Below are 24742 nucleotides of genomic sequence, written 5' to 3' on the forward strand. Positions count from 1 at the left end.
TACCGCAAATCAATCCACTTTTCTTTACTGAAACCTTTACAGCATCCATGATCTACCACATGATCTCAGCACACCAGATTTGCAGAGATTTCATTCATGAAACAAAGAGTAATGAATGACTTTACCTCCACACGTGCCCATTTCCCTTTGTTGTGGAACAAGCACATTTTTCCAGAAAACGGAAGAGATACAAATAAACTAGAAGTAACAGTCTAGAAAACAGAAGGAAAAAAAAAACAAAAAAAAAAAAAAAACTTAATAACATATTAATATGAATAAGTGTGGTTAAACATAAATGCAATCTGTCACAACTATTCCATTTGACAGAAGGAGTAGAGCAACATGCAGCACAGGTCTTCTCAACTAACTGATGGCCAACGTGATCCATCAGACGCAGATGGTATTAGTAGTGTTACAAATCAGACCAAGCACCATGGCTTCTAGGACTCCAGAACAGTAACCTACTACCCCAGAGCTCATAATCCAACTTGTATTTAACAGTGATAAAACAGTATCCAGTACTAAGACTCTCAGTCTATAAAGCATTTGCTTTATACAGTTTTATGGCTGTATAGATTAATGGGGAGAACATGCAGCCATGACTTTGGGACTTCATTGTGAGAAACGGCCACGAAGCCAGCAGAAACCGTATTTTACCAATTTGACCTTTTCAGGGTTAAAAAAAAAAAAAGAAAAAAAAAAGTGCAATATACTAACTAAACTAAATTGTGTGAAATTTTCCATGTTACATACAAGATTTCTGTGTTGCTTGTGGTTTTGGTAACTGAAGCTCAATCTATGCACTGGATATTCAGGAAAACACAATCTCTCCACATACCTTTGAATTAAATTCAGCTTCAATCTTACATAGCATCTCATTAAGTTTAGTCAGACCTTTCGATGGCAACTGGCAAAACAATGTACCATCAGAACAAACCTTGGTCACAATCACATTTGTGTATGAAGAGTTCATCTAAAAGATAGGAGAAACTTGGTTAATTGCCAAAGCTGAATGTCTGGGTAGAAATACCCATTTCAATATCAGGTTTATAATCTGGATAAGAATTCTTCAACAAATCCAGCAACAAGTCATTATGATCCACTTCTTTAATGATTTTCCACAACAGAAGGTTAAATAAATCACATGTCAAAACCCCAGCAATACCACAGCCAGTGTCTGATTCATGCTGCCTTCGGTTTGGGTAGCATGGATCAGCTGACAGCTAAAATTTAAATATGTGATAGGCACTGAAACACCCTGCAGATCAGTGAGGGTCTGGAGACACCCACCAATCGCTCAAAAGAATTGTCAGATATGCACTGCTCAGGAAGGAGTGTTCAGCTCCTACATGAGTGCTTGAACGTGTGAGCTCAGAGGAGACTGCATAAGCCCGTAGTTGGCTCCGAGCACTCATGCAGGAGCAGAGAACATCTACCTACAAAGCAGCATTTATGAGAAGTCTTTTCAGCAGTGGGGTTTTAAGACCCAGATCCTAAATGAACTGCAGTATGCTTCAGTTCATATAAAAAGAAAAAAAAATGATATAGATAGATAAAAAACAAATAAAGGGATCACTTAAACAACAGAATATAACTCCAAGTAAATCAAACTGTCCACTTAGGAAGCAACACTGATTGACAATCAATTTCACATGATGTTGTGCAAATGGAATAGACAATAGATGGAAATTATTGGTAATTATCAAGACACCCTCAATAAAGGAGTGGTTCTGCAGGTGGGGACCACAGACCACATCTCAGTACCAATGCTTTCTGGCTGATGTTTTGGTCACTTTTGAATGTTAGTTGTGCTTTCACACTCCTGGTAGCATGAGACAGACTCTACAACCCACAGAAGTTGCTCAGGTAGTGCAGCTCATCCAGGATGGCACATCAATGCGAGCTGTGGCAAGGTGGTTTGCTGTGTCTGTCAGCATAGTGTCCAGAGGCACTACCAGGAGACAGGCCAGTACATCAGGAGACATGGCCGTAGGAGGGCAACAACCCCGCAGCAGGACCGTTACCTCCGCCTTTGTGCAAGGAGGAACAGGAGGAGCACTGCCAGAGCCCTGCAAAATGACCTCCAGCAGGCCACAAATGTGCATGTGTCTGCACAAACTGTTAGAAACAGACTCCATGAGGGTGGTATGCGGGCCCGACGTCCACAGATGGGGGTTGTGCTCACAGCCCAACACCGTGCAGGACGCTTGGCATTTGCCACAGAACACCAGGATTGGCAAAGTCGCCACTGGCGCCCTGTGCTCTTCACAGATGAAAGCAGGTTCACACTGAGCACATGTGACAGTCTGGAGAGACCATGGAGAGTGATCTGCTGCCTGCAACATCCTTCAGCATGACAGGTTTGGCAGTGGGTCAGTAATGGTGTGGGGTGGCATTTCTTTGGAGGGCCTCACAGCCCTCCATGCGCTCGCCAGAGGTAGCCTGACAGCCATTAGGTACCGAGATGAGATCCTTAGACCCCTTGTCTAAGGATCACATGCTGGTGCAGTTGGCCCTGGGTTCCTCCTAATGCAGGACAATGCCAGACCTCATGTGGCTGGAGTGTGTCAGCAGTTCCTGCAAGATGAAGGCATTGAAGCTATGGGCTGGCCCGCCCGTTCCCCAGACCTGAATCCGATTGAGCACATCTGGGACATCATGTCTCGCTCCATCCACCAACATCACGTTGCACCACAGACTGTCCAGGAGTTGGTGGATGCTTTAGTCCAGGTCTGGGAGGAGATCCCACAGGAGACCATCCACAACCTCATCAGGAGCATGCCCAGGCGTTGTAGGGAGGTCATACAGGCACGTGGAGGCCACACACACAATACTGAGCCTCATTTTGACTTGTTTTAAGGACATTACATCAAAGTTGGATCAGCCTGTAGTGTGTTTTTCCACTTTAATTTTGGGGGTGACTTCAAATCCAGGCCTCCATTGGTTAATAAATTTGATTTCCATTGATGATTTTTGTGTGATTTTGTTGTCAGCACAGTTAACTTTGTACAGAACAAAGTATTCAATGAGAATATTTCATTCATTCAGATCTAGGATGTGTTATTTGAGAGTTCCCTTTATTTTTTGAGGTATGCATGTACGCATGTATGTACACACAAACACACTTTATTTAAGAATGTTGTAAGGAAGAACAGAAGCATAAATAATAAAAAATAGTATACAATCAAATGTAATAAGAAACATTCATTTTATACATAGGGGGCAAAAAACTTGGGGGGGGGGGGGGGTAGGGGTTAAGGGAACAAAATGGGAAAGAGGGATATTAATCAAGGGGAAGGAGAAGTCCTGGCAAGTAATTCACATTTATAATGGAAGAACTGAAAAACAGGTACAGTATCCAGTATAAACATTTTTTAGATTTGTTTGTTGTTTATTTGATCTAGGGAGTGGGTGGTTTTTGGGTAAATTCTGTGTTTTATAGTATAATCCTATGTTGATATTCATGCCAATGGCACCAGTGTTCAAGGAGCTTATATTGCTTAGAATAATAACCTAACTATTCTAGCAAGTGGAAGAAATTTCTACTTGAATCTTGTGGTTGCAATATTGCATTGCTTACCTGCACCTGTACACGCAATGAATCATCATATAGCTCCCGAAGACACACAGCATTTATGTTTATGTCCTCATCCCCTGAAGTGTCATACAGTATAACCAATGGCTTCTCACTCTTGTGAAGAATCTCAACGGCAAAAATTTTACCACAGGCCTTTGTTTCCACTGCTTTCACCAGAACGGGGTCAGCACAGAAAGCTTCCAGACCTTTTAAATAAATTATAAATATATGTATACTGTAATGTAGGTCTTGTTACAAATATCTAAATATACATACACGTAAAGTGCAATGAACATGTGAATGTAGTAGAGATCTTACTACAGGAGATAGGGCAGGCTGGTCAGCCTTAGTAAAGTAAGTTAGCAGAGCTGTAAGATCCCTATGCCCCAGCCACACAGCCTGCAGCTACCAGTGTTAAAGAGGTTTGTCCTCTTTCAGATCATCTTCATCTCCCAGCTTGTTATAACTGCAGTTCCTACCCTGAAATGGATCGTCATCAGGGATTATCTTTTCAAGAACTGAGCTAGTCTCTGCTATACTGAGCAACATCAACACATGCCCAGTCACTATTATTTACCAGTACGTCCATCATAAGGCACGACAGGAGGAGTTAAGTCCTCTGTTCCTCTAGGGACAGGAAACACATGAGAGGTTAAAAGCCCCCCCCCCCTCCCCTCATCACACCCTCAGTGCTTTTCCTGTCTCTAGCAGGACAGGTTCTCTGAAGATCGAAGTTACCTGAGAGCCAGGGGTATCGGGGGGGGGGGGGTCTGAAAACTCTCCCCTTCCTTCGGTCCAGAGGCTCTTTGCTGATAGCCCACTGCGGGGTCCCTCAGCCAGAAAGCCGCTGTATCCCCCGGACAGGGGGCTCTGAGCGTTGCACTTACCCGCTGGCATGTGATCCACGGAGGATCGCGGTGTAACTTCCGGGGAGGCGGAGTCAGGAAGGCGGACATCCGCTTTGGGCCGGCGTGCGTTCCAGGGTGGAATGCACACAGAGCGCTGTGCGAGACTTCCGTCCGGGAGGCGGAGTCATAAGAGCGGACATCCGCTTTGGCCGGCGTGCGTTCCAGGGTGGAGTGCACGCCTCATGGGCTTCTCCTTCCGGCGCCCAGAACGCACAGGTGCCCGGAGGCGGTGGTGAGCCTCCAGCGCATTAAAAATGGATATCGTTGGGGGCATGGCTACCACCTGGATCAGGTAAGACCCTATAAAAGGGTACACCTCAGCCACACACACTGACCCCATGGAATCCAATCCTACACGGTCAGAGGCCCCTTCAGAGTCCCTGGGCAGTGTGAGTACAGCCTTAGGCCCTTCTCTTGGTTAAATCAGAATAATCTAGGACAGGTCTTTATAGTAAATCTCATGTGTCCTTTATTTTTATTTATGGATTAGGATAGGGGAACCCAGAGGTCTGGATCTTCTTCCAAAAAATCAAGACGATGTGTAGACTGTAACACGAAGCTTCAGGACTCCTAAAAAGCGGCTGTGTAAAAAATGTATAGCCGAGGTCTTAAAGGAAGAAAAAGCTTCCTTTTTGACGGATATAAGATCTATGATCCGTGAGGAGGTCCAGAGTACAGTCTCGAGCCTCATGTCTTCCCGTACACAGCCGTCACCCCAAGTAATTCAACCCTCTCCTTGCCAGAAAAGACCTAGGTGGGAGATGGAAGAGGTGTCTGAGGAAGGAGAATATTCAGACTCCGCATCAGAGCACAGTCTAGAAGAGGATGAGGATCGCTTCTCTCAGTTACCCTCACAAGAGAGAAAGAAACATCTTCTCTACAGAACATACGGATGAACTATTAAAGTCCGTTAGGCATACTATGAACTTGGAGGACACTCAGGTCTCCCATTCCAGACAAGATGAAATGTTCGCAGGTCTGAGAACTCAGGGAAATAGAGTGTTCCCTGTAAATGAGCATTTAAAATCAATGATTATGGAGGAATGGGAAGAAGTGGAGAAAAGACTCATTGTGCCAAGAGACTTTAAATCCAGTCTTCCTTTCAATCCGGAGGACATCAAACTTTGGGAGGAAATCCCTAAAGTAGATGTCCCAATAGCGAAAGTGGCTAAAAAAACATCCATCCCCTTTGAGGATTCATCTTGCCTCAAGGACGCAATGAATAGGAAGGCAGAGAGCATGCTCAAGAGGAGCTGGGAAGCCTCAGCAGCCATAATCAAATCAAATATCGCTGCCACTTCAGTGGCAAGATCCATGTGCCTCTGGTTGGACGAGCTGTCAGATCAAATTAGGTCCGACTCCCCTGTAGAAATGCTATCAGACTCTCTTCCCATTTTAAAGCTGGCAAAGCAATTCATGGCTGATGCCTCGGCCGAATCTGTCAGATTCGCAGCTAGATGTAGTGTACTATCCAATACCGCTAGACTGGCAATATGGCTAAAAATGTGGTCGGGGGATAGCCACTCAAAGAATAAACTGTGCTCAATTCCCTTTTCGGGTGCTCGGGTTTTTGGTCCAGTGCTGGACGAGATCCTAGAAAGAGCATCAGACAAGAAAAAAGGATTTCCCGAGGATAGGGTTAAAAGATACCGGCCCTTTCGTGGAACCTGTCGGTCCCCTAAACGTGATTACAGGGGTAAGGGTAAGACTGGGAGATGGTCTTACAGAAAGGGAGGAAAGGACAGAGCAGATCAGATCGCCTCTGGAGCCCCAGCTAGACCATGACGCCATTGGAGTAAGGGGCAGGCTTCGTTTCTTTCAGGACAAGTGGGCGTCCATTACAAAAAAAAAAAAAAAAAAAAAACAATGGATCCTACATTCCTTAGGGGAAGGTTACAAAATAGACTTCTCCCATACTCCCCCTCGTCGTTTCCAAATCACTCGTCCTCGCTCCCCCGTAGATCTCAGAAGTCTATGGCAGGATATATTAGCCCTTCAATCCCTACACGTAGTAAAAGAGGTCCCCCCTTCAGAGCAGAGTTTAGGCCATTATTCCTCCCTCTTCTCGGTGTTAAAACCCTCAGGCAAAAGCCGTACGGTTATAAACCTCAGGCCCCTAAACCAGTGGGTGGAATAAAAAAGGTTCAAAATGGAAACAAAACACAGCATTCCATTGATAGAGAAGGGATCGGTAATGTGCACCCTAGACCTCAAGGATGCATATTACCATGTTCCAATTCACCTAAGTCACCAGCAATACCTAAGGTTCGCTCTAGAGCAAGAGGACACAGTACGCCACTTTCAGTTCACTTGCCTACCCTTCGGTCTGTCCTCGGCCCCCCCGAATATTCACAAAGGTTATGACAGAAGTAGCGGCCTTCTTAAGAACACAGGGGATTGTAATCATCCCTTACCTAGACGATATATTGTTGGTGGCAGAGTCAGAGTCTCTTCTCAGTCAACAAGAGCATACAATCAAGACCTTGGAATATTTGGGGTGGAACATCAATTGGGAGAAGTCAAGCCTCCATCCAAGTACTACAAAAGTATTTCTAGGGGTACTTTTAGACTCCAGTCTTCAAAAGTCCTCCTTGCCCCAGGAGAAAAGAGAAAAAATAAAACTGGAAATTTACAACTTCAAAATGCGAAAAACTACCTCAAATCAGATACGCCATGCGGATCTTAGGCTTGATGACTTCATGCATCCCCAGCGTAAAATAGGCACAGGCCCGTTCAAGACCATTGCAGAAGTCGATTCTGTCAGTTTGGAACAGACAACCGTCAGGATTAGACAAAAAAATGAGACTGTCAAGGGAGCTAAAAAAAACTCTTTCCTGGTGGACAGTCCCCTCGAACTTAGAAAACGCAGTAGACTGGATCCTTCTTCCTTCAATCCAGATCCATACGGATGCCAGCCAAAAGGGCTGGGGAGCAAGCATAGGAAACCGTTATCTACAAGGGATGTGGCCCAAAGAGATACAACTCAGGTTGTCAAATTTCAGGGAGCTTATGGCAGTCTGGGAATCTCTTCAAAGAGGTCAACATTTGATCAGAGGAAACCACTTAAAAGTTTTCTCAGACAACAGCACTACCGTCTCATTTCTTTGTCGACAAGGAGGTCCAAGAGGAAAATGGTTACAATCCTTGGCGGCAAGAATTTTCCACTGGGCAGAGAGAAATGTTCTTTCAACATCAGCTATTCATCTAAGGGGGTCCGAAAACGTGGTAGCAGAATTTCTCAGCAGAACAAGAGTTGGGCCCTCAGACTGGGAACTAAATCCAGATGTTTTTCATCAAATCATTCAACAGTGGGGCACCCCGTCTATAGACCTGTTCGCAACCAGGAAAAACAGGAAGCTGCAGCGCTTTTTCTCCTTGAACCCGGCCGACAGCCCAGAAGGAATAGATGCCCTTTCTCAATCATGGGGAACAAAACTGGTGTACGCCTTTCCTCCATTCCCTCTCATCTCAGGAGTACTAAGGAAAATCCAACAGGAGAGGGGAGCTCTTATCCTGATAGCGCCTTACTGGCCCAAAAAGAGCTGGTTTCCTCTGCTACACCGGATGTCTGTGGATCTCCCATTCAGGCTCCCAGCCAGAGAAGATCTTCTATCACAGGGTCCCTTGTTACATCCGAACATCCAATTCCTCCAGCTGACAGCATGGAACCTGAGAGGCGGATCCTAGCCTCTAAGGGCCTTTCTCATCCAGTGATTCCAACTCTCCAAGCCTGTAGGAAACCAGTAACGTCAGCCATCTATTCTAGAATCTGGAGACAGTTCTGTAGCTTTGTAGGAGAGTCTGTGGGAAATTCTTCACGCCCTAATATTCCAAAGATACTGGATTTCCTCCAACAGGGTTCGATAAGGGTCTGAGACCAAATACGTTAAAAGTTCACATCTCGGCCCTAAGTACTTTCTTGGACTACTCCCTGATAGACCACCCATGGATATCAAGGTTCATAAAAGCAACTTCTCGCTTAAGACCAACGATAAGGAATCTGGTACCAGCGTGGGATCTGAACCTTGTGTTGACAGCTTTATGCAAGTCTCCCTTTGAACTCCTGGAAGAAACATCAGTAGACCTGCTTTCTATGAAATCAGCCTTTCTTGTGGCAGTTACCACAGCGAAGCAGGTAGGTGAGATCCAGGCTCTCTCAGTTCTGGACCCATACCTCAAGATCCTGGAGGACAGATTGGTTCTTAAACTGGATCCCTCCTTTCATCCTAAGGTGGTGTCCAGTATAACCTGAATCAAGAAATAATACTGCCATCTTTCTGACAGTTTCCCAAAAATGAAAAGGAAAAATCCTTCCATACCTTGGATGTCAGGAGGACAGTTATTCGGTATATAGAAGTCACAGTTTCCTGGAGGAAGGACTCAAACCTGTTTCTACAATTCTCGGGTGTGAATAAAGGCAAAAAAGCTTCTAAGCTGACCCTTGCAAGGTGGTTAACAAGGACTATCGCCCAAGCATATGAATCAGAAGGGAAGGATCCACCAATTTCTCTTAAAGCTCATTCTACTCGGGCAATCTCCGCTTCTTGGGCGGAGAAAGCAGGAGCATCAGTGGGCGAAATTTGTCAGGCAGCAACCTGGGCCAATATATCCACACTCAGTAAACATTATAAATTGGATGTATTGTCCAGTCAACAATTAGCCTATGGCTGTAAAGTCCTTCAGGCAGTAGTCCCGCCCTAAATGTTCAATTTTTTGATTTGGTATGTCTCCTGTCGTGCCGTTATGATGGACGTACTGGTAAAATATGAATTATTCCTACCGTTAATTACGTTTCCAGGAGTCCATCATAACGGCACCGTATTTCCCGCCCTTGTTCTTGACACTAATGTGAATGTAACATTGGTATATGTATATAATAAAATAGAGTTGCATCCATCCTGGTTTAAATGATTAGTACAAACACTGAGGGTGTGATGAGGGGGGGGGGTGGGCTTTTAACCGCTCATGTGTTTCCTGTCCCTAGAGGAACAGAGGACTTAACTCCTCCTGTCGTGCCGTTATGATGGACTCCTGGAAACGTAATTAACGGTAGGAATAATTCCTATTTTTTATTGCGCATTGACAGTGCACTCTTCCACCAGCAATATAGAGAAGTGATGAGCCAGAAAGCCTGTCACTTGTCTTTATAGCTGGCAAGGGAGGGCATGGTCAGCGCACAATAAAAAGTAATAGTGGCGAGCAGAGACGGAATAATGAGCATATGTTGATAATGACAACCAGCGCACGCTCAGAATAGCAGGGAATAGCCAGCCCCTGTGATGACGATCCTTTTCAGGGTAGGGACAACAGCCATGATAGGGATTGCAGTGCCAGGCACCCGATGACATCTCCAAAGTGCATGCTGAGAGACAAACAAAACGTCACAGGATGTAAGAAAAGAAAAAAAAAAGACAGGAAGTTAGAGTAGAGAGGGAAGGAGAGGACATTTTTAATTGAGGTACATTAGAAAAGTGCTCAGTTTTTTACAGTAGCGATAGATACACACCTGCTAGTCTGCATTTTGCAGCCTGGAATGGGAGGGAGTAGAATAGTTTGTCCAGCCAACAAAGTTTGCTAGAATCCACAACTTCGTTGAAACCGTAGTCCACATACAATATCTGGAAAAAAAAAAAAAATATTGAAAAAGTAGATATTACTTTGGCATCTAAATAAATATTTGAGTCATTACTACTTGTTAAACTTCTGACCTAATGACTGTACACCGTACCCCCAAGGCCCTGCATGGGGAGATCTCACACATACCATCAAATAGAAGAAGTCAGTGCTTATTAGCAGCCTCATCCTATAGCAAAAGGTAGCCTCAGATTACTTCACCTGAAATTAGAGCTTTGCACATAGAGATATGGCTTTGTGAAGAGTGATGAGCGAGCGCTAAAATGCTCGGATGCTTGTTACTCGAATCGAGCAATTCCTAATGCTTGTTTCGAGTATAATGTGAAATCCGAGCATTTTTCCAAATACCCTACCAGGAGGTATGGGGGGGTAGTGAAAATGTTAAAATGGATAGAAAAAGTGCTAAATGGAAGGAGAACAGCATGGGGAAGACCCCTGAAAGCATCTCCGACTCCCAGATCACTGCTGAGAACAATGGTTTCACTTTTACGCCACTTTAAGGACTGACTAAAACCAGGGCTGTGTAGCAGAGTCCATTTCGGTGAAGTTGTAGTCAAATTGACTGACTCCCGACAATATATAATAAATTGGGTTCAGTAGTACAATGCAGAATGTGCAGTGCATTTTTTCATAAGAATTTGGGAAAGTTATGAATGTCCTATAAATGTCTTCTATTCCTCAAGTATCTAGGCTTTTAGTTGAGATGAATCTGCGCTGCACTTTATGTACACGCTCAGTAGTGAGGCAGTGCTGTGGAGTCGGAAGTCAGGGAAATTGAGGAGTCGGAGGTTTGGCTTACAGACTTCACAGCCCTGAATAAAACATTCAAAAATCGAAGACAAATTAGAGTTTACAGGAAAAGAAATGTTAAATTTTTTTTTCCCTGTATAATGACTTGTATGCAAGGCAAAATTTAAAAAGGATTTAAAAAAAAAAAAAAAAAAAAAAGGAAACTTCAGTGTAATTTATGAAGGAAGCAAGAACTGCAAAAAATTAGATGGAAGAGATCCTCAGATACACCCTGCATTAGAGATAAAGGAGGGCCTCACACACATTCTGTTCAAATTGTAATATAGTGGCACTCCTAGACTCAAAGGTTCTGCACACAGTGCAAAGCCAGACAAAAGTTACAAGCAGGGTCATCTACAGACCCTTGAAGGCAACAACTGGAGGGCCTCATTCAAATATTGAAGATTAAAAAACACTATGTGCTGCGGTCATCTGGTGGTGTGAAAAAGTTATGGCTAATCCAGGCTTTGTTCATTTTTATCAGAGTGAGCCGGTCAGAATGTTATGTTGACAGGCAAAAGCGCTCGTCTGTTATGACCCCCTGGTGGCACTAAAAACCCGCTGAAACAAGATACTAGCGGCAGGGCACAACACCTCCAAGGCAGAGAGGGACAGCTCATTCCAGATGTCCAGCTTTGAGACCCAATAGTTGAAGGTCGCAGAGGAATTCGGGAGTACATTGGTTTGGTCGGCCAGGTATTGCTTGACCATCTTTAAAAAATTTTTTTTTCCCTCCTTGTCAAAAATACCCGGTCATCAGGGCCTTGACGCTGGGAGGGTGTCCTGAAATGGTCTCAAACCTTTGACTTAGTACCCTTGTCTCTGCTGTACCTGGTATGCGTCTCCCTCACCTCTCCTCCTTGGTTGGGCAAGGAATCTTGCCCCCCTGCTGCTAGCGTTTGATGGGGATTTTCTCAACATATTTTCCACAAAGGCCGAAGGAGAGATGAAAAGTTCTCCTTGCAGCGTGGGTCAAGTAGGGTGAACAACCAGTACTCTTTTGGCCAAGATGAATATAACATGAGGGCCACAGGAAAGGCAGCGGTACGTAAAGTCGGCCATATGTGCCAAGCTCCCTACAGCTAACACTTTGTCTCCACTATGATGAATCATCTCCTCCTCATTCCTCCCTCCTCAGCCCATCCATGCAGGAGACTGGACGAAGCCTCTTTTGCACTAGCAACCAGCTCCTGTTCCTCCTCCTCCTCATTGTTACCCAATCAGCTATAAGCAGATGAGAGGAGGATGGGTTAGGTAGCATCTCAGTCTCATTTCTTCCTCCATCTCTACCTGGTCCGCATGCAAAGCTTCATGTTTAATTATGAGCAGCGACTGTTTTAAGTAGGCACAGAAGCGGGATTGTTGCACTGATTGAGGAATCAACAAAGATGGTGAGCAGCGATGACTCCAAGTATTGAAGAACCGCACAGATGTCAGATATCCATGCCCACTTTTCAGTTATGTGCGGTGGCTGACCAGAAAACAGTTGGTTGTGTTGGAGCTGGTATTCCACAACTGGCCTCTGCTGTTCACAAAGCCTTGCCAGAATGTGCAATGTGGAGTTCCAGAGTGTGGTCATGTCGCACACCAGTCAGTGAGCTGGCACTTAATTGGCAGTGCTGCAGCAGCTGTAGCTGACTTGCAGAAATGGGTGCTCAGTTGGAGTACCTTGTATAATAGCACTGGAAAATCTGTGTAGGTTTTCAGAAACCGCTGAACCACCAAGTTAAGCCCCTGGGCAAAGCATGATACGTGTGCGAGCTTGCCATTCTGCACAGCAGCCACAAGGTTAAGGCCATTATCACACATGACCATGTCTGGTTGTAAGTTCAGTGGCGAGAGCTACAGATCTGTCTGGTCTGTTATTCCTTTCAACAACTCTGCGGCAGTGTGCGGTTGGTCTCCTAGACAAATTAGCTTCAGAGGAGCCTGTTGCCGCTTCGCTGCGGTAGTCCTGCAGAGCTTCCAGCTGATGTGGACGACGTGCCCTGAGATAACAAATCGGAGATGGAGGATGATTAGGAACTGGTGTAGAAGGTGGAGGAAACCCTGATAGAAGCAGGGCCATCCAATTCTCTGCGTTGGTAACACATGTGCCATGCAAAGATTGGGACTAGGCCCTTGACGCCACAAGGTTCACCCAGTGTGCAGTCAGGGAAATGTAGGGTCCCTGGCCACAAGCGCTTGCCCATGTGTGGGTCGTTAAGTGGACAATCCCAGTAAGTGCATTGGTAAGGGTGCGGGTTATGTTCCTGGACATGTGCTGGTACAAAGCAGGGACGCCACACCGGGAGAAATAGTGGCGGCTGGGGACAGAGTACCAAGGGACGGCTGCTGCCATGAGATGGCGGAAATCCTTAGTGTCCACAAGCCTAAACTGCAGCATTTCCACAGCAAGCAGCCTGGAAATGTGCCCGTTTAGCGTTTGGGCCTGTGGGTTAGTGGATGGGAACTTTCTTTTTCGTTCCAAGGCCTGGGGTAGGGACAGCTGAACGCTGTGTTGGGACAAGGATTTGGAAGTGCCCGATAATGGTGCTTCAGAATGTGCAAGGATAGGTTCAGGGGCAGGAGGCATTTGTGTCAGTGTCATGGACAGGGGAGTGGTAAGCAGCTAGCACAAGGAAAGAGGCAGTGATGTCACATGCTGGCACCGATTGTGGACCCAGGCGTTAGGCCCACTGAGTCGGGTGCATAGATGACATGTGCCTAACCATGCTAGTGCTGGCAAGGCTCCTAGTGGTCAGGCCCCTGCTGATCTTGGCATGGCATAGGTTGCAAATGACCATTTTTTTATTTATTTATTTTTTTATTTATTTATTTAATTTATTTTGTGTCTCAGAACGCTATAAAAAAAAAGTTCCAGACTGGGGAACACCCAACTCTTTGATGGAGAAATTAACATGTCTGTGCTCTGCAGAACAGTTGCCAGCCTTCTCCCTATGGTCAACCCACTGCAGACCCCGGGTTGCCATGCCCACCTTACTTTCGGTTTTGGTGCTGCCAATACCTCCCCCTCAGCATGCCAGCTTCCAAGGTTCGGTTAGTGACTTAGTCATCCCTCGCCTCACCCTGATCCTCCTGACTTGGTGACTTAACATGATTTATCAGCAACTCCGTATCATCATCTACCTCTTTAGACAAAATTTGCTGTTCCCCCACTGTCATCTTCTTGTGATCGTGGATACTCAAAGTTTTGCGCATCACTACACAGCATATCCTCCTTTCAGTCTTGGAACATGCAGGGTGAGAGGCCACAATCAAGAAATGATTTAATGAGCTCCTCGAAGTGTCCTAGTGTGGGATCAATGGTCTCCTGGGCAAAAACACGGTGGGAGGAAGGAGGATTAGGGTGAAGATTAAGATCCAAACTCTTGGCTGGTGAGACTGAACCATGTGGAAGACTGGGTGGTGCTGGCAAGCAAGCTGGAAGCATCTGCTATCCAACCGACCACCTGTTCGCACTGGTGTGGCTTCAAAAGTGGTGTCCTGCGCCTCCCTGCAAAGTGGGACAGGAAGCTATGTGTCGTGGATGGGAGCGTGTCTTGTGCTACAGCAACAGGCGCAGTCACACCTGCCCCACGTAATCGGCGTCTGCAGTGATCACCAGCAGCAGATGATATATTTAGCAATGGACTGCAAAGCCCCAAGCCCTGCCAAGAGGCTGTATTCAGCTATTCTCCCTGCTCCAGCAGCTGTCCCTAGGCTAAATGCAGAAAGTGCCCCCAAACACAGAACGATCCCACAAACACACACACGTGTATGATGACCCTACTTGTACCCCTCCTCCCTCAATCCCCCCGACAAAGAATGGTGACCCCACCACAGTATGATTCTCCAACTGTAATCCCCAACACAGCACGCTCTATACAGTACGCTGCGTTGAGACATCAGATGCAGAGGGCGAATGATGGGAGAGGGGAGTCAGCTGATGCACCCTCCTCAATCCTTGCTTTCAACTGTATCGGCATCTAGGATGCCGATACAGTTGAGAGTGCGATGCTGGGCTGGGGACCCGCTTGGCGTCGCTGGTCAAATATACTCACCTGCGGGCCAGAGTTTGACGTATGTGCTTTAGGAGGACTTTTTGTATGGTAATTCAGCAACAGTATCGCCACTAGAAGACTCAAATTAGTTAAAGCCATTTTGGGACATGTAAATTTCACAATGGAAGAGAAATAAAGGCAATTTTTAAAATAGCAGGCGGGTCACTGAAAGCACAGTGACTTGTCAGAGGCCAGAGAGACGCATACATAATGAGAGCACCAGTTACAGCCCCTCCCTAAAGTCCCAGCCCAGGGCACAAGCATATCACTATGGCAGAAATGAAAATAAATATAAAGAACCACTGGATGGATTTCATCAAAAGGTATCATTTTACTCAGAGTAATGTGGCCCACCTGACAGTGTATGTAGTTTACTAAGCACAATCCTGCTGACAAGTGTGCTTTAACCCCTTTGTAGCCTAGGGCATATTAGTATGCCCTAGGCCACCACCCCCAGTTCAGCACGAGCTCCGGCGCTGAGCCTGCACTGAACTGGGCACATGTCAGCTGTAAGAATCCACCCGCGGCTGTTAACCAGTTAAACGCAGCTGACAGCAGCACTTAACAGCACCGCGCCGGAAGCGCGGCCTTAGCCCTGCCCATATCGCTGGTCACTGATGGGGGGCATGTCAACCCGGGGTCTGCAGCAGACCCCTGTGGTTGTCATGTCTCGTTAGCTATGAGCACCACCTAGTGGTCGGCGCTCATAGCACAGAAGCATTTCTCCTGCATAAAGGTGATCTGCTCGTCGCAGTAGAAATGATCAGGAAACTGCAGCTTTTAGTCTCCTATGGAGACTATTGAAGCATGCAGAAAGTGTAAAAAAATGGTTTTAAAAATATAAAAAGTTTAAAATCACCCACCTTTCACCCCATTCAAAATAAAATAAAAACCCACATACACATATTTGGTATCGCCACGTTCAGAATCGCCCGATCTAGTAATATAAAAAAATATTAATCCGATCGGTAAACTGTGTAACGAGAAAAAAAAATTCTAAAAGCCAGAATTACGTTTTTTTTGGTCGTCACAACATTGCAGTAACGGGCGATCAAAACATCAGATTTATCCCAAAATGGTATCAATAAAAAAAAAGTCAGCTCGGCACAAAAAAAAAAAAAATAAGCCCTCACCGGCCCCCAGATCACGAAAAAAAAATTTTTTTAAACAAACTTTGGATTCTTTTTTCACCACTTAAATAAAAAATAACCTATACATGTTTGGTGTCTACGAACTCGTAATGACCTGGAGAATAATAATGGCAGGTCAGTTTTAGCATTCAGTGGACGTGGTAATAAACAAACAAACTGTGGAATTGCATTTATTTTAATTTTTTTTTTGCAATTTCACCACACCTTGAATTTTTTTCCTGTTTTCCAGTACACGATATGGTAAAACCAGTGATGACATTTAAAAGGACAACTCGCCCCCCAAAAAATAAGCCCTCACACGGCCATACTGACCGAAAAATAAAAAGGCTCTGGGAAGAAGGGGAGCAAAAAGCGAAAGGTCCTTAAGGGGTTAAGCTGTGCACACAGGCTGGTACAACTACTCTCCCTCTCTAATCAGAACTGTCCCCGAGCTGTGCAATGGCATCGTAGAGTGTGGCGGCGCTGGTACTTTTATAACCGCTGATTAGGTAATACGGCCAGCCAATCAAAAGTAATGTCACTACAGTGACTGGCAGGTAATCCCCACATGTTTGTTGGCTGCGTAACAGGCATAAAACATGCAGGGCAGGGCTTCGACCATTAAATCTGAGCACCAGGCAATGCTCGGCGAATGTCGAGCACTCAAGCTACTCGAGTGATATCAGTATCACAGAGCACGTTCGCTCATCGCTATTTGTGAACATAAATTCAGGATAACCCAGACTATATTAATTTTTATCACTACTCACTATGGGGTAGTGATTCCACTGGGCCACCTCACTAAATATTTGCTTTCCTAATATAAGCCCACAGGGTTCAGTCATTGGGTAGCAGCTGTCCCCAAGGTTGTCACACCATGAAACCTCAAGATTTAAGTGAAGCTGGCCTGGTAAGAAGCTATTGCTGCAGGGAAAGTTGTGGCCTGCTCTACAATTTCTCATGCAGTGGAGGTTGCAGGAGAAATGTAGCACTGCATGGCCGTCAAATTGCTGGCTAATAAACAGATAGGTTGGGTCCACAAAACATGGGGCTGCTGATGAGCAAAACCTGCAACAAAATGAAAGTGCGTGGGAACTTGCCAATTTGCCATGTGTTTTGGGGGTTTCGGAGAGAGAGTTGCTGGACAAAGCAAAGAAGCATTCGACTGAGCAAAGAGTAGTAAACGATGAAATGGAATACCTTAATTTTATTTCCTTCAACTGATAGTATCTGAGCACGCAGCCATATCTCATCTTCTATTTTAACAGCCACGAGCTGCGCCACTTTCAGGGACTTCAATTTCAAGGATGGGGCATTCACGTCGTAATATTCCTTCATTTCATCTTCCATGAGCTCTTGTGCTGCAGAGTAGTTCTTGCCAACATATCTATAAAACACACATTTAACCTTAACAGCTTCCTTTACAAAAAGCAGTAGCAATCTACCAATAAGTCTAGGAGGTACTCCTATCTGGAGGTGGTTTAATATTCCGACAATGCTTGTTTACTATGAGAACTGTAGATCTGTGTTAGGGCTCTTTCACAAGTCAGTGTGTCCGGTACACGTGTGGTGACGGTTTCCACGCGTAATGGAGACACGGTCACACGCAGACCCATTCAAATCTATGGGTCTGCGAACGTCTGTTTCCACGGACAGCGTGCTCCACACGTAGACATGTTCATATTTTTCTCACACGCGGCACGGTCCACAAAATGTCCCACACGCACACACGACATCCGAGGGGAATGAGCCGCTCCAGCTCAGTGTAGCTTCGGGGCCCGCTCCAGCGGCTCATTCTCCCCGGCGTCAGCAGTCAGGATTACAGCGGGGGACATCTCCGGACAGGTAAGTATAAGGATTTTATTCTTATTACACATGTAGTGTACTCCCGCAGTGTCCTACTCCAAACATTGTCCCTTACTTGTGTTGATTACAACGTGAGCAAGGGACAATGATGAGGGCACCATTCAGCACCTGGCGCTTGTGAACAGCGCTAACTGTACACTGATTCTCAGGCGCTGGTACGTGTGCTTCTGATGCGGCACACGGTTGCCACACACGGACATCTCCAGTCCCGGAAAAATTAGGATGTGTGAAACCGGCCTTAGTCTACCCCACGAGCTGGCCACAATGGATTGTCTAATGTTTTAATTATGTAAGCCTTTCTGAAGCAAACACTTATGGGAATGAATAGAATACTTTTTTGAAAGTTGATCCAGTATGATTAACACTTAAGACCTGGAGGGAAATGTTATCTTATAATGACAGTTTGATGGATGACTTACATACTTTTTAACCTTCTTTTGAATCATTAGGAGGATAGAGTTTTAATGTTTACTCATACCCCTTCCCATGACCCAAATTCTGTCCCATTGCATAGATGAAATTGATGGATGTGTCATTTTACAATCGCATTACGTAACATTTAAATGTGTTTGCAAGTAAAAGGGTCAATGTATTTAACAAACTTTGCATAAATCAATAATACAGGTAAACAGTAAATTTGTAAAATATAAGCTACTTCTTTCTCCACTGATGAGCCACTTCTCCCCTTTCACAGATATCAAAATCCACCCTGTAAAAACAAAACCGTTCAAATCCAACTAGGACAGAACAGGCTGCCAGCTCACTTAAAAGGGAACTGGTCAGGTCCCCCATGCCCCCAGAACGACCAGCAGTAGTGTCTGCATATATAAATTCCCTGCCCAACAGTCCCTGTATTACATTACACACACAACAGATCTTTAGAAAAAGTATTTCTAAAGTCAGTTTATGATATGTAAATGAGGCTTATGACTAATCGATGGGGCGTTAAGTGTCAGACTAGTTGGCCCACTTAGTAGGTTATCACGATCCTGTGGGCGTGATAACATGGCTTTCAAGCACCATCGCCAGAGCTATACATACCTCACGCTTCTTTCCCTCACTGCATTAACCCTCTGAAGCCAGGTGTAGGTGTGACGGCTTCAGAGAGGAGCACTACACACATGGGCGGACTAGTCATGGGACACTAACGCCCCCCATGACTAGTCAAAGGCCTCATTTACATATCATAAACGGACTTTAGAAATACTTCTAAAGATCTGTTGTGTGTGTAATGTAATACAGGGACTATTACATATGCAGATACAACTTCTGGTGGTTCTGTGGGCATGGGGGACCTGACAAGTTTCCTTTAAAGCACCACTCCAACAAGTCACAAACTGCTGGGGACAGACTGGAGTGGCGGCGATTGAAGGTAAAGACGATGGCTAGTATGTATAAATACTAGGGTCAGGAACATTACCTTAGAAACACCATTCCAGAACAGCAATAAACAGAAAAACGAAACGCTTGAGTTATTTAACTCCTTAGTGACAGAGCCAATGACCAGGCCCAATTTTTTAAATTTGACCAGTGTCACTATGTGGTAATAACTCTGGAAAGCTTCAATGGATCCCACCGATTCAGAGATTGTTTTTTTGTGACATTGTACTTGATAATTTTGTTCAATAGGATTTCTGTTTTTTTGTGAAAATAACAGAAGTTTGGCAAAAATGTAGAAAATTTCATAATTTTCAAACTTAATTCTTATGCCTTTAATCCAGTTAGGTCACACAATACTTAATAAATAACATTTCCCACATGTCTACTTTACATCTGCATAATTTTTTCAAACAAAATTTTTATGTTGAGAAGTGTTAAAAGCTTATCAGCAATTTCTCATTTTTACAACAAAATTTAAAATTTTCAAATTTTTTTTTTTTTGGGACCACATCACATTTGAAGCGACTTTGGGATTCCTATGACAGAAAATAACATTCTAAAAACTGCACCCCTCAAGGTGCAGGTGCTCAAAATTCAAGAAGTTTATTAACCCTTCAGGTGCTTCACAGGAACTCAAGTAATGTGGAAGAAAAAAAAAAATTAACATTTTACTTTTTTCCACAAAAATGTTACTTTAGCTCTAAATTTTTAATTTTCACAAGGGTAACAGGAGAAAATGGACCCCAAAATTTGTTATGCAATTGCTCTCGAGTATGCCGATACCCCATATGTAGGGTAAAACTATTGTTTTGGCTCACGGCAGGGCTCGGAAAGGAAGTAGTGACTTTTTGAACGCAGACTTTGATGGAGTGGTCTGGACGCCAAGACGCATTTGGAGAGCCCCTGATGTGCCTAAATAGTGGAAACCACCCACAAGTGACCCCATTTTGGAAACTGCACCCCTCACGGATTTTATCCAGGGGTATAGTGAGCAGTTTGAACTCACAGGTACTACACAGAATTGAACATTAGATAGTCATAAATAAATTTCATTTTTTCCACAAAACACCAAAGGTTACTTACCGGTAGCCTTTTATTCCAGAACCCATGACAGCACACCTGAGGATCCTCCCACCAAGGACAGGAAACCTTCTGAAATAAAAGGGTAGTATCTCTCCCCCGCTTCAGTTGGTTACAGAGCATTGAGAGGACCTCTGTAGAAAAGTTATACATATAATCAACACCACATCACACAACACCCAACTATAGTGTACACCCATATGGTGAGAAAAAGGGGGGGGGGGGGGAATATATGGGTGCTGTCATGAGTTCTGGAAAAACCGGCTAACTAACTAAGCTTGGTGTTTTCCCTTCCCTAGGTAAGCCAAACCAAACCTGCGACTCAGACGCCTCAATTTCCTTTACACCAACTCCCACATATATTGCTTATATTTAAATAGATAGATATAGTGGGATAGATGGAGGAATAGATAGATTAATAGAGGTATGGATAAGTAAATAGAGGGATGGATAGATAGATACAGGGATGGATGGATATATGGATAGATGATATATAGCCATATGGATGGATAGATAGAGGGATAAATGAAAGGATAGATGGATGGATACATGGAGGGATAGATAAGAGTGTGATAGACAGAAGACAGCTACAGACAGCAAATCGTACATTGCACATATCGAACATATAGTTCACACATTGTACAGAGAGCACATAATAATCACCTACAATAATAGCATTAGTTACCTTCCTGTGACAGATGAGCAGTAGTACTTTCACTTTCTCACTTTCTCCAGGAATCAGATCCTGTCCAGAGCAGTCTGGAGCCAATGCAGGACAGGAGCACTGCAGCATACGAGTTTTGATAGGTGCGTGCCCCTGGTTCTAGAGGGGGCGGGGCAGCTGCCCCCCCTGCCCCTCGCTGGCTACGGCCATGAGACACAGCGTTTTTGCGGATCCGTTTTTTTGCAGTAAAATGCAGTGACTCTGGGCATCCCAGCAAAGTCAATGGGTTTCAAGATATGACATTCAGACACATCGTTTTGTGAGGATCCGTTTTTGGGCTCAAAAACGGATCCTCACAAAGAATGAGCATGTCAGTTTGTGTGGCGTTTTTCTAATCTGCTTTTGCTATTGAAAACATTATCTATGAGCTCAAAAACCTTTCAGCTGATGTGGTTTTTTAAAAAGCTGATCTGCTTTTGCAGCTGAAAAACGTATCCTCAAAAAAAGCTGTGTGAGAATGTAGCCTTAGATCAGGAATAGAACAGTTCATAACTTTCCCAAATTCCTATGAAAAAATATTCAGCACATTCTGCATTGAACTACTGTACCCAATTTATTATACACTGCTCAAACAAATAAAGGGAACACTTAAACAACAGAATATAACTCCAAGTAAATCAAACTTCTGTGAAATCAAACTGTCCACTTAGGAAGCAACACTGATTGACAATCAATTTCACAAGCTGTTGTGCAAATGGAATAGACAATAGATGGAAATTATTGGCAATTATCAAGACACCCTCAATAAAGGAGTATTTCTGCAGGTGGGGACCACATACCACATCTCAGTACCAATGCTTTCTGGCTGATGTTTTGGTCACTTTTGAATGTTGGTTGTGCTTTCACACTCGTGGTAGCATGAGACGGACTCTACAACCCACAGAAGTTGCTCAGGTAGTGCAGCTCATCCAGGATGGCACATCAATGCGAGCTGTGCCAAGAAGGTTTGCTGTGTCTGTCAATGTAGTGTCCAGAGGTGCTACCAGGAGACCGGCCAGTACACCAGGAGACGTGGAGGGGGCCGTAGGAGGGCAACTACCCAGCAGCAGGACCGCTACCTCCGCCTTTGTGCAAGGAGAAACAGGAGGAGTATTGCCAGAGCCCTGCAAAATCACCTCCAGCAGGCCACAAATATGCATGTGTTAGCACAAACGGTTAGAAACCGACTCCATGAGCGTGGTAGGAGGGCCCGATGTCCACAGATGGGGGTTGTGCTCACAGCCCAACATCGTGCAGGACGCTTGCCATTTGCCACAGGATTGGCAAAGTCGCCACTGGCGCCCTGTGCTCTTCACAGATGAAAGCAAGTTCACACTGAGCACATGTGACAGATGTGAAAGTCTGGAGACGCTGTGGAGAGCGATCTGCTGCCTGCAACATCCTTCAGCATGACCGGTTTGGCAGTGGGTCAGTAATGGTGTGGGGTGGCATTTCTTTGGTGGGCCACACAGCCCTCCATAGGTAGCCTGACTGCCATTAGGTACCGAGATGAGATCCTCAGACCCCTTGTGAGACCATATGCTAGTGCGGTTGGCCCTGGGTTCCTCCTAATGCAGGACAATGCCAGACCTCATGTGGCTGGAGTGTGTCAGCAGTTCTTGCAAGATGAATGCATTGAAGCTATGGACTGGCCCGCCAGTTCTCCAGACCTGAATCCGATTGAGCACATCTGGGACATCATGTCTCACTCCATCCACCAACGTCACGTTGCACCACAGACTGTCCAGGAGTTGGCGGATGCTTTAGTCCAGGTCTGGGAGGAGATCCCACAGGAGACCATCCGCAACCTCATCAGGAGCATGCCCAGGCATTGTAGGGAGGTCATACAGGCATGTGGAGGCCACACCCACACCCACTACTGAGACTCATTTTGACTTGTTTTAAGGACATCACCTCAAAGTTGGATCAGCCTGTAGTGTGTGTCTTTCCACTTTAATTTTTTTTTTTTTTTGGGGGGGGGGCGGCACTCCAGATCCAGGCCTCCATTGGTTAATAAATTTGATTTCCATTGATGATTTGTGTGTGATTTTGTTGTCAGCACATTCAACTTTGTACAGAACCAAGTATTCAATGAGAATATTACATTCATTCAGATCTATGGTGTTATTTGAGTGTTCCCTTTATTTTTTTGAGGAGTGTATATTTTAGGAGTCTGAGTCAGTCCATTTTATACCGACTCCACAGCCCTGCAAAAGAGTGCCGTGGTTGATGAAGGAATTGAATTTTCAGTCCATTCCTCACTATATCTAGGACCCAGGTGCTGGAGATGTTTTCCCAGGCCTGAGCAAAGTGGGACAGCCTTCCTCCTATTTGAGGTCTGGTGTCATTGGGAGAGTTTCTTGGAAGTGGAAAAGGAACCTCCGAACAAGTACCCAGATTCCCTTTTGTTTTTGAAATCCCACTTCCTCTTTCCCCCTCCGAAAATAGGTCCGCCAGAAACTCAGGAAACCTTCCTTTGTTGTCACTCGCTTTTTCAAGGACAGTCTAACTTTTTCCCGAAGAGAAATTGTGTTCCATACATTGTGATGGCAAATCTATTTTTCATTTTGTAACTGGAAGACCCCAGGAAATCCCTTTAGCCATAAGGCCCGTCTTGCCAAGTTTGATAGTCCAGCCGATCTAGCTGCCAGTTTCACAGAATCGGCAGAAGTATCTGCTAGAAAGGCTGTGGCACCATGTAATAGGGGCAGATTGGACAGAATTTTATCCCTTGAGGTTTTCTTATCTTTTAGCTGATTTTCCAGCTGCTGTAGCCACACCATGAGGGAATGAGTTGTACAGGTTCCTGCAATAGCTGGTTTTAGACCTCTTGCCGCTGATTTCCATGTATGCCTTAGGAAAGCAACTGCCTTTTTGTCTAAGGGGTCTCTAAGCACCCCAAGATCCTCAAAGGGGAGCACTGATCTCTTTGAAGACCTAGATACAGCTTCATCAACTTTTGGTAGTCTATCCCAAGTTTCCAAGTATTTTTCCTCGAAGGGATACTTGTTCTTTGAGGATGAAGGCAAGACACCTGCTTTCTCTGGTTTCCTCCACTCTCTACTAATGAGTGCTTGGACCTTGGTGTTTACCTGGAAGGTGCGCTTTTTCTTTTCCTCCAACCCTCCAAACATTATGTCCTCTAGGGACTTGGCTGATTTGTCCTCTAAGCCCACTGTGGCTGACAGCTTTTACCAATTTATCAGTACCCTCTACAGGGAAGCATGGTTTGCCCCCTCTATCACTGTCCGAGGAGGAGGAGGGTGAGGAATCTCTATGACACTGTCCATCCGACAACGCAGGAGTCAGGATCAGAAGTTTCGGATACGATTTTCCTTAGTTTCCTCATTAATGTTCTTAGGGAACCCTCTACTTTCGATCTGATGACCGCGAAGAAGTCTTGAGATGCTCTGCTCCTCTGACTGGGACGGCTGTTGCTCTTACCACTCGAGCGACTACCTCTTGATTGGCGAGCACATGGTGGTGGCGGTGACAGCTGCTGCTCTGTCTGACATGGTGACCAGAACTGTTGAACAGTGCTCTGACCCCATAGTACTCCTTTATATAGGGAGGTGGGTGGGGTCAGCGCCAGCTCCGGAACCCCTGCGGTCTCCTTCCGGCTTATTCTTCCC

General features: G+C 45.1%; 1 protein-coding gene across 1 annotated transcript in view; it reads right to left on the reverse strand.

Moving 5' to 3' along the window:
* TDRD7 (tudor domain containing 7) overlaps positions 1 to 24742 on the reverse strand; it is a 105133-nt gene that overhangs the window by 50511 nt on the left and 29880 nt on the right. Inside the window, exons 8-12 of the mRNA XM_073664565.1 lie at positions 17282 to 17468; positions 9992 to 10103; positions 3581 to 3783; positions 839 to 973; positions 126 to 212 (exon numbers count right to left, since the gene is read on the reverse strand). Coding sequence (XP_073520666.1) covers positions 126 to 212; positions 839 to 973; positions 3581 to 3783; positions 9992 to 10103; positions 17282 to 17468 — 724 coding nt within the window. The remainder of the gene's footprint in view (positions 1 to 125; positions 213 to 838; positions 974 to 3580; positions 3784 to 9991; positions 10104 to 17281; positions 17469 to 24742) is intronic.

The sequence above is a fragment of the Phyllobates terribilis genome, unplaced genomic scaffold, assembly GCF_046119375.1.
Source record: "Phyllobates terribilis strain yellow unplaced genomic scaffold, ASM4611937v1 Scaffold_1__5_contigs__length_1240528914, whole genome shotgun sequence".
Lineage (NCBI taxonomy): Eukaryota > Metazoa > Chordata > Amphibia > Anura > Dendrobatidae > Phyllobates > Phyllobates terribilis.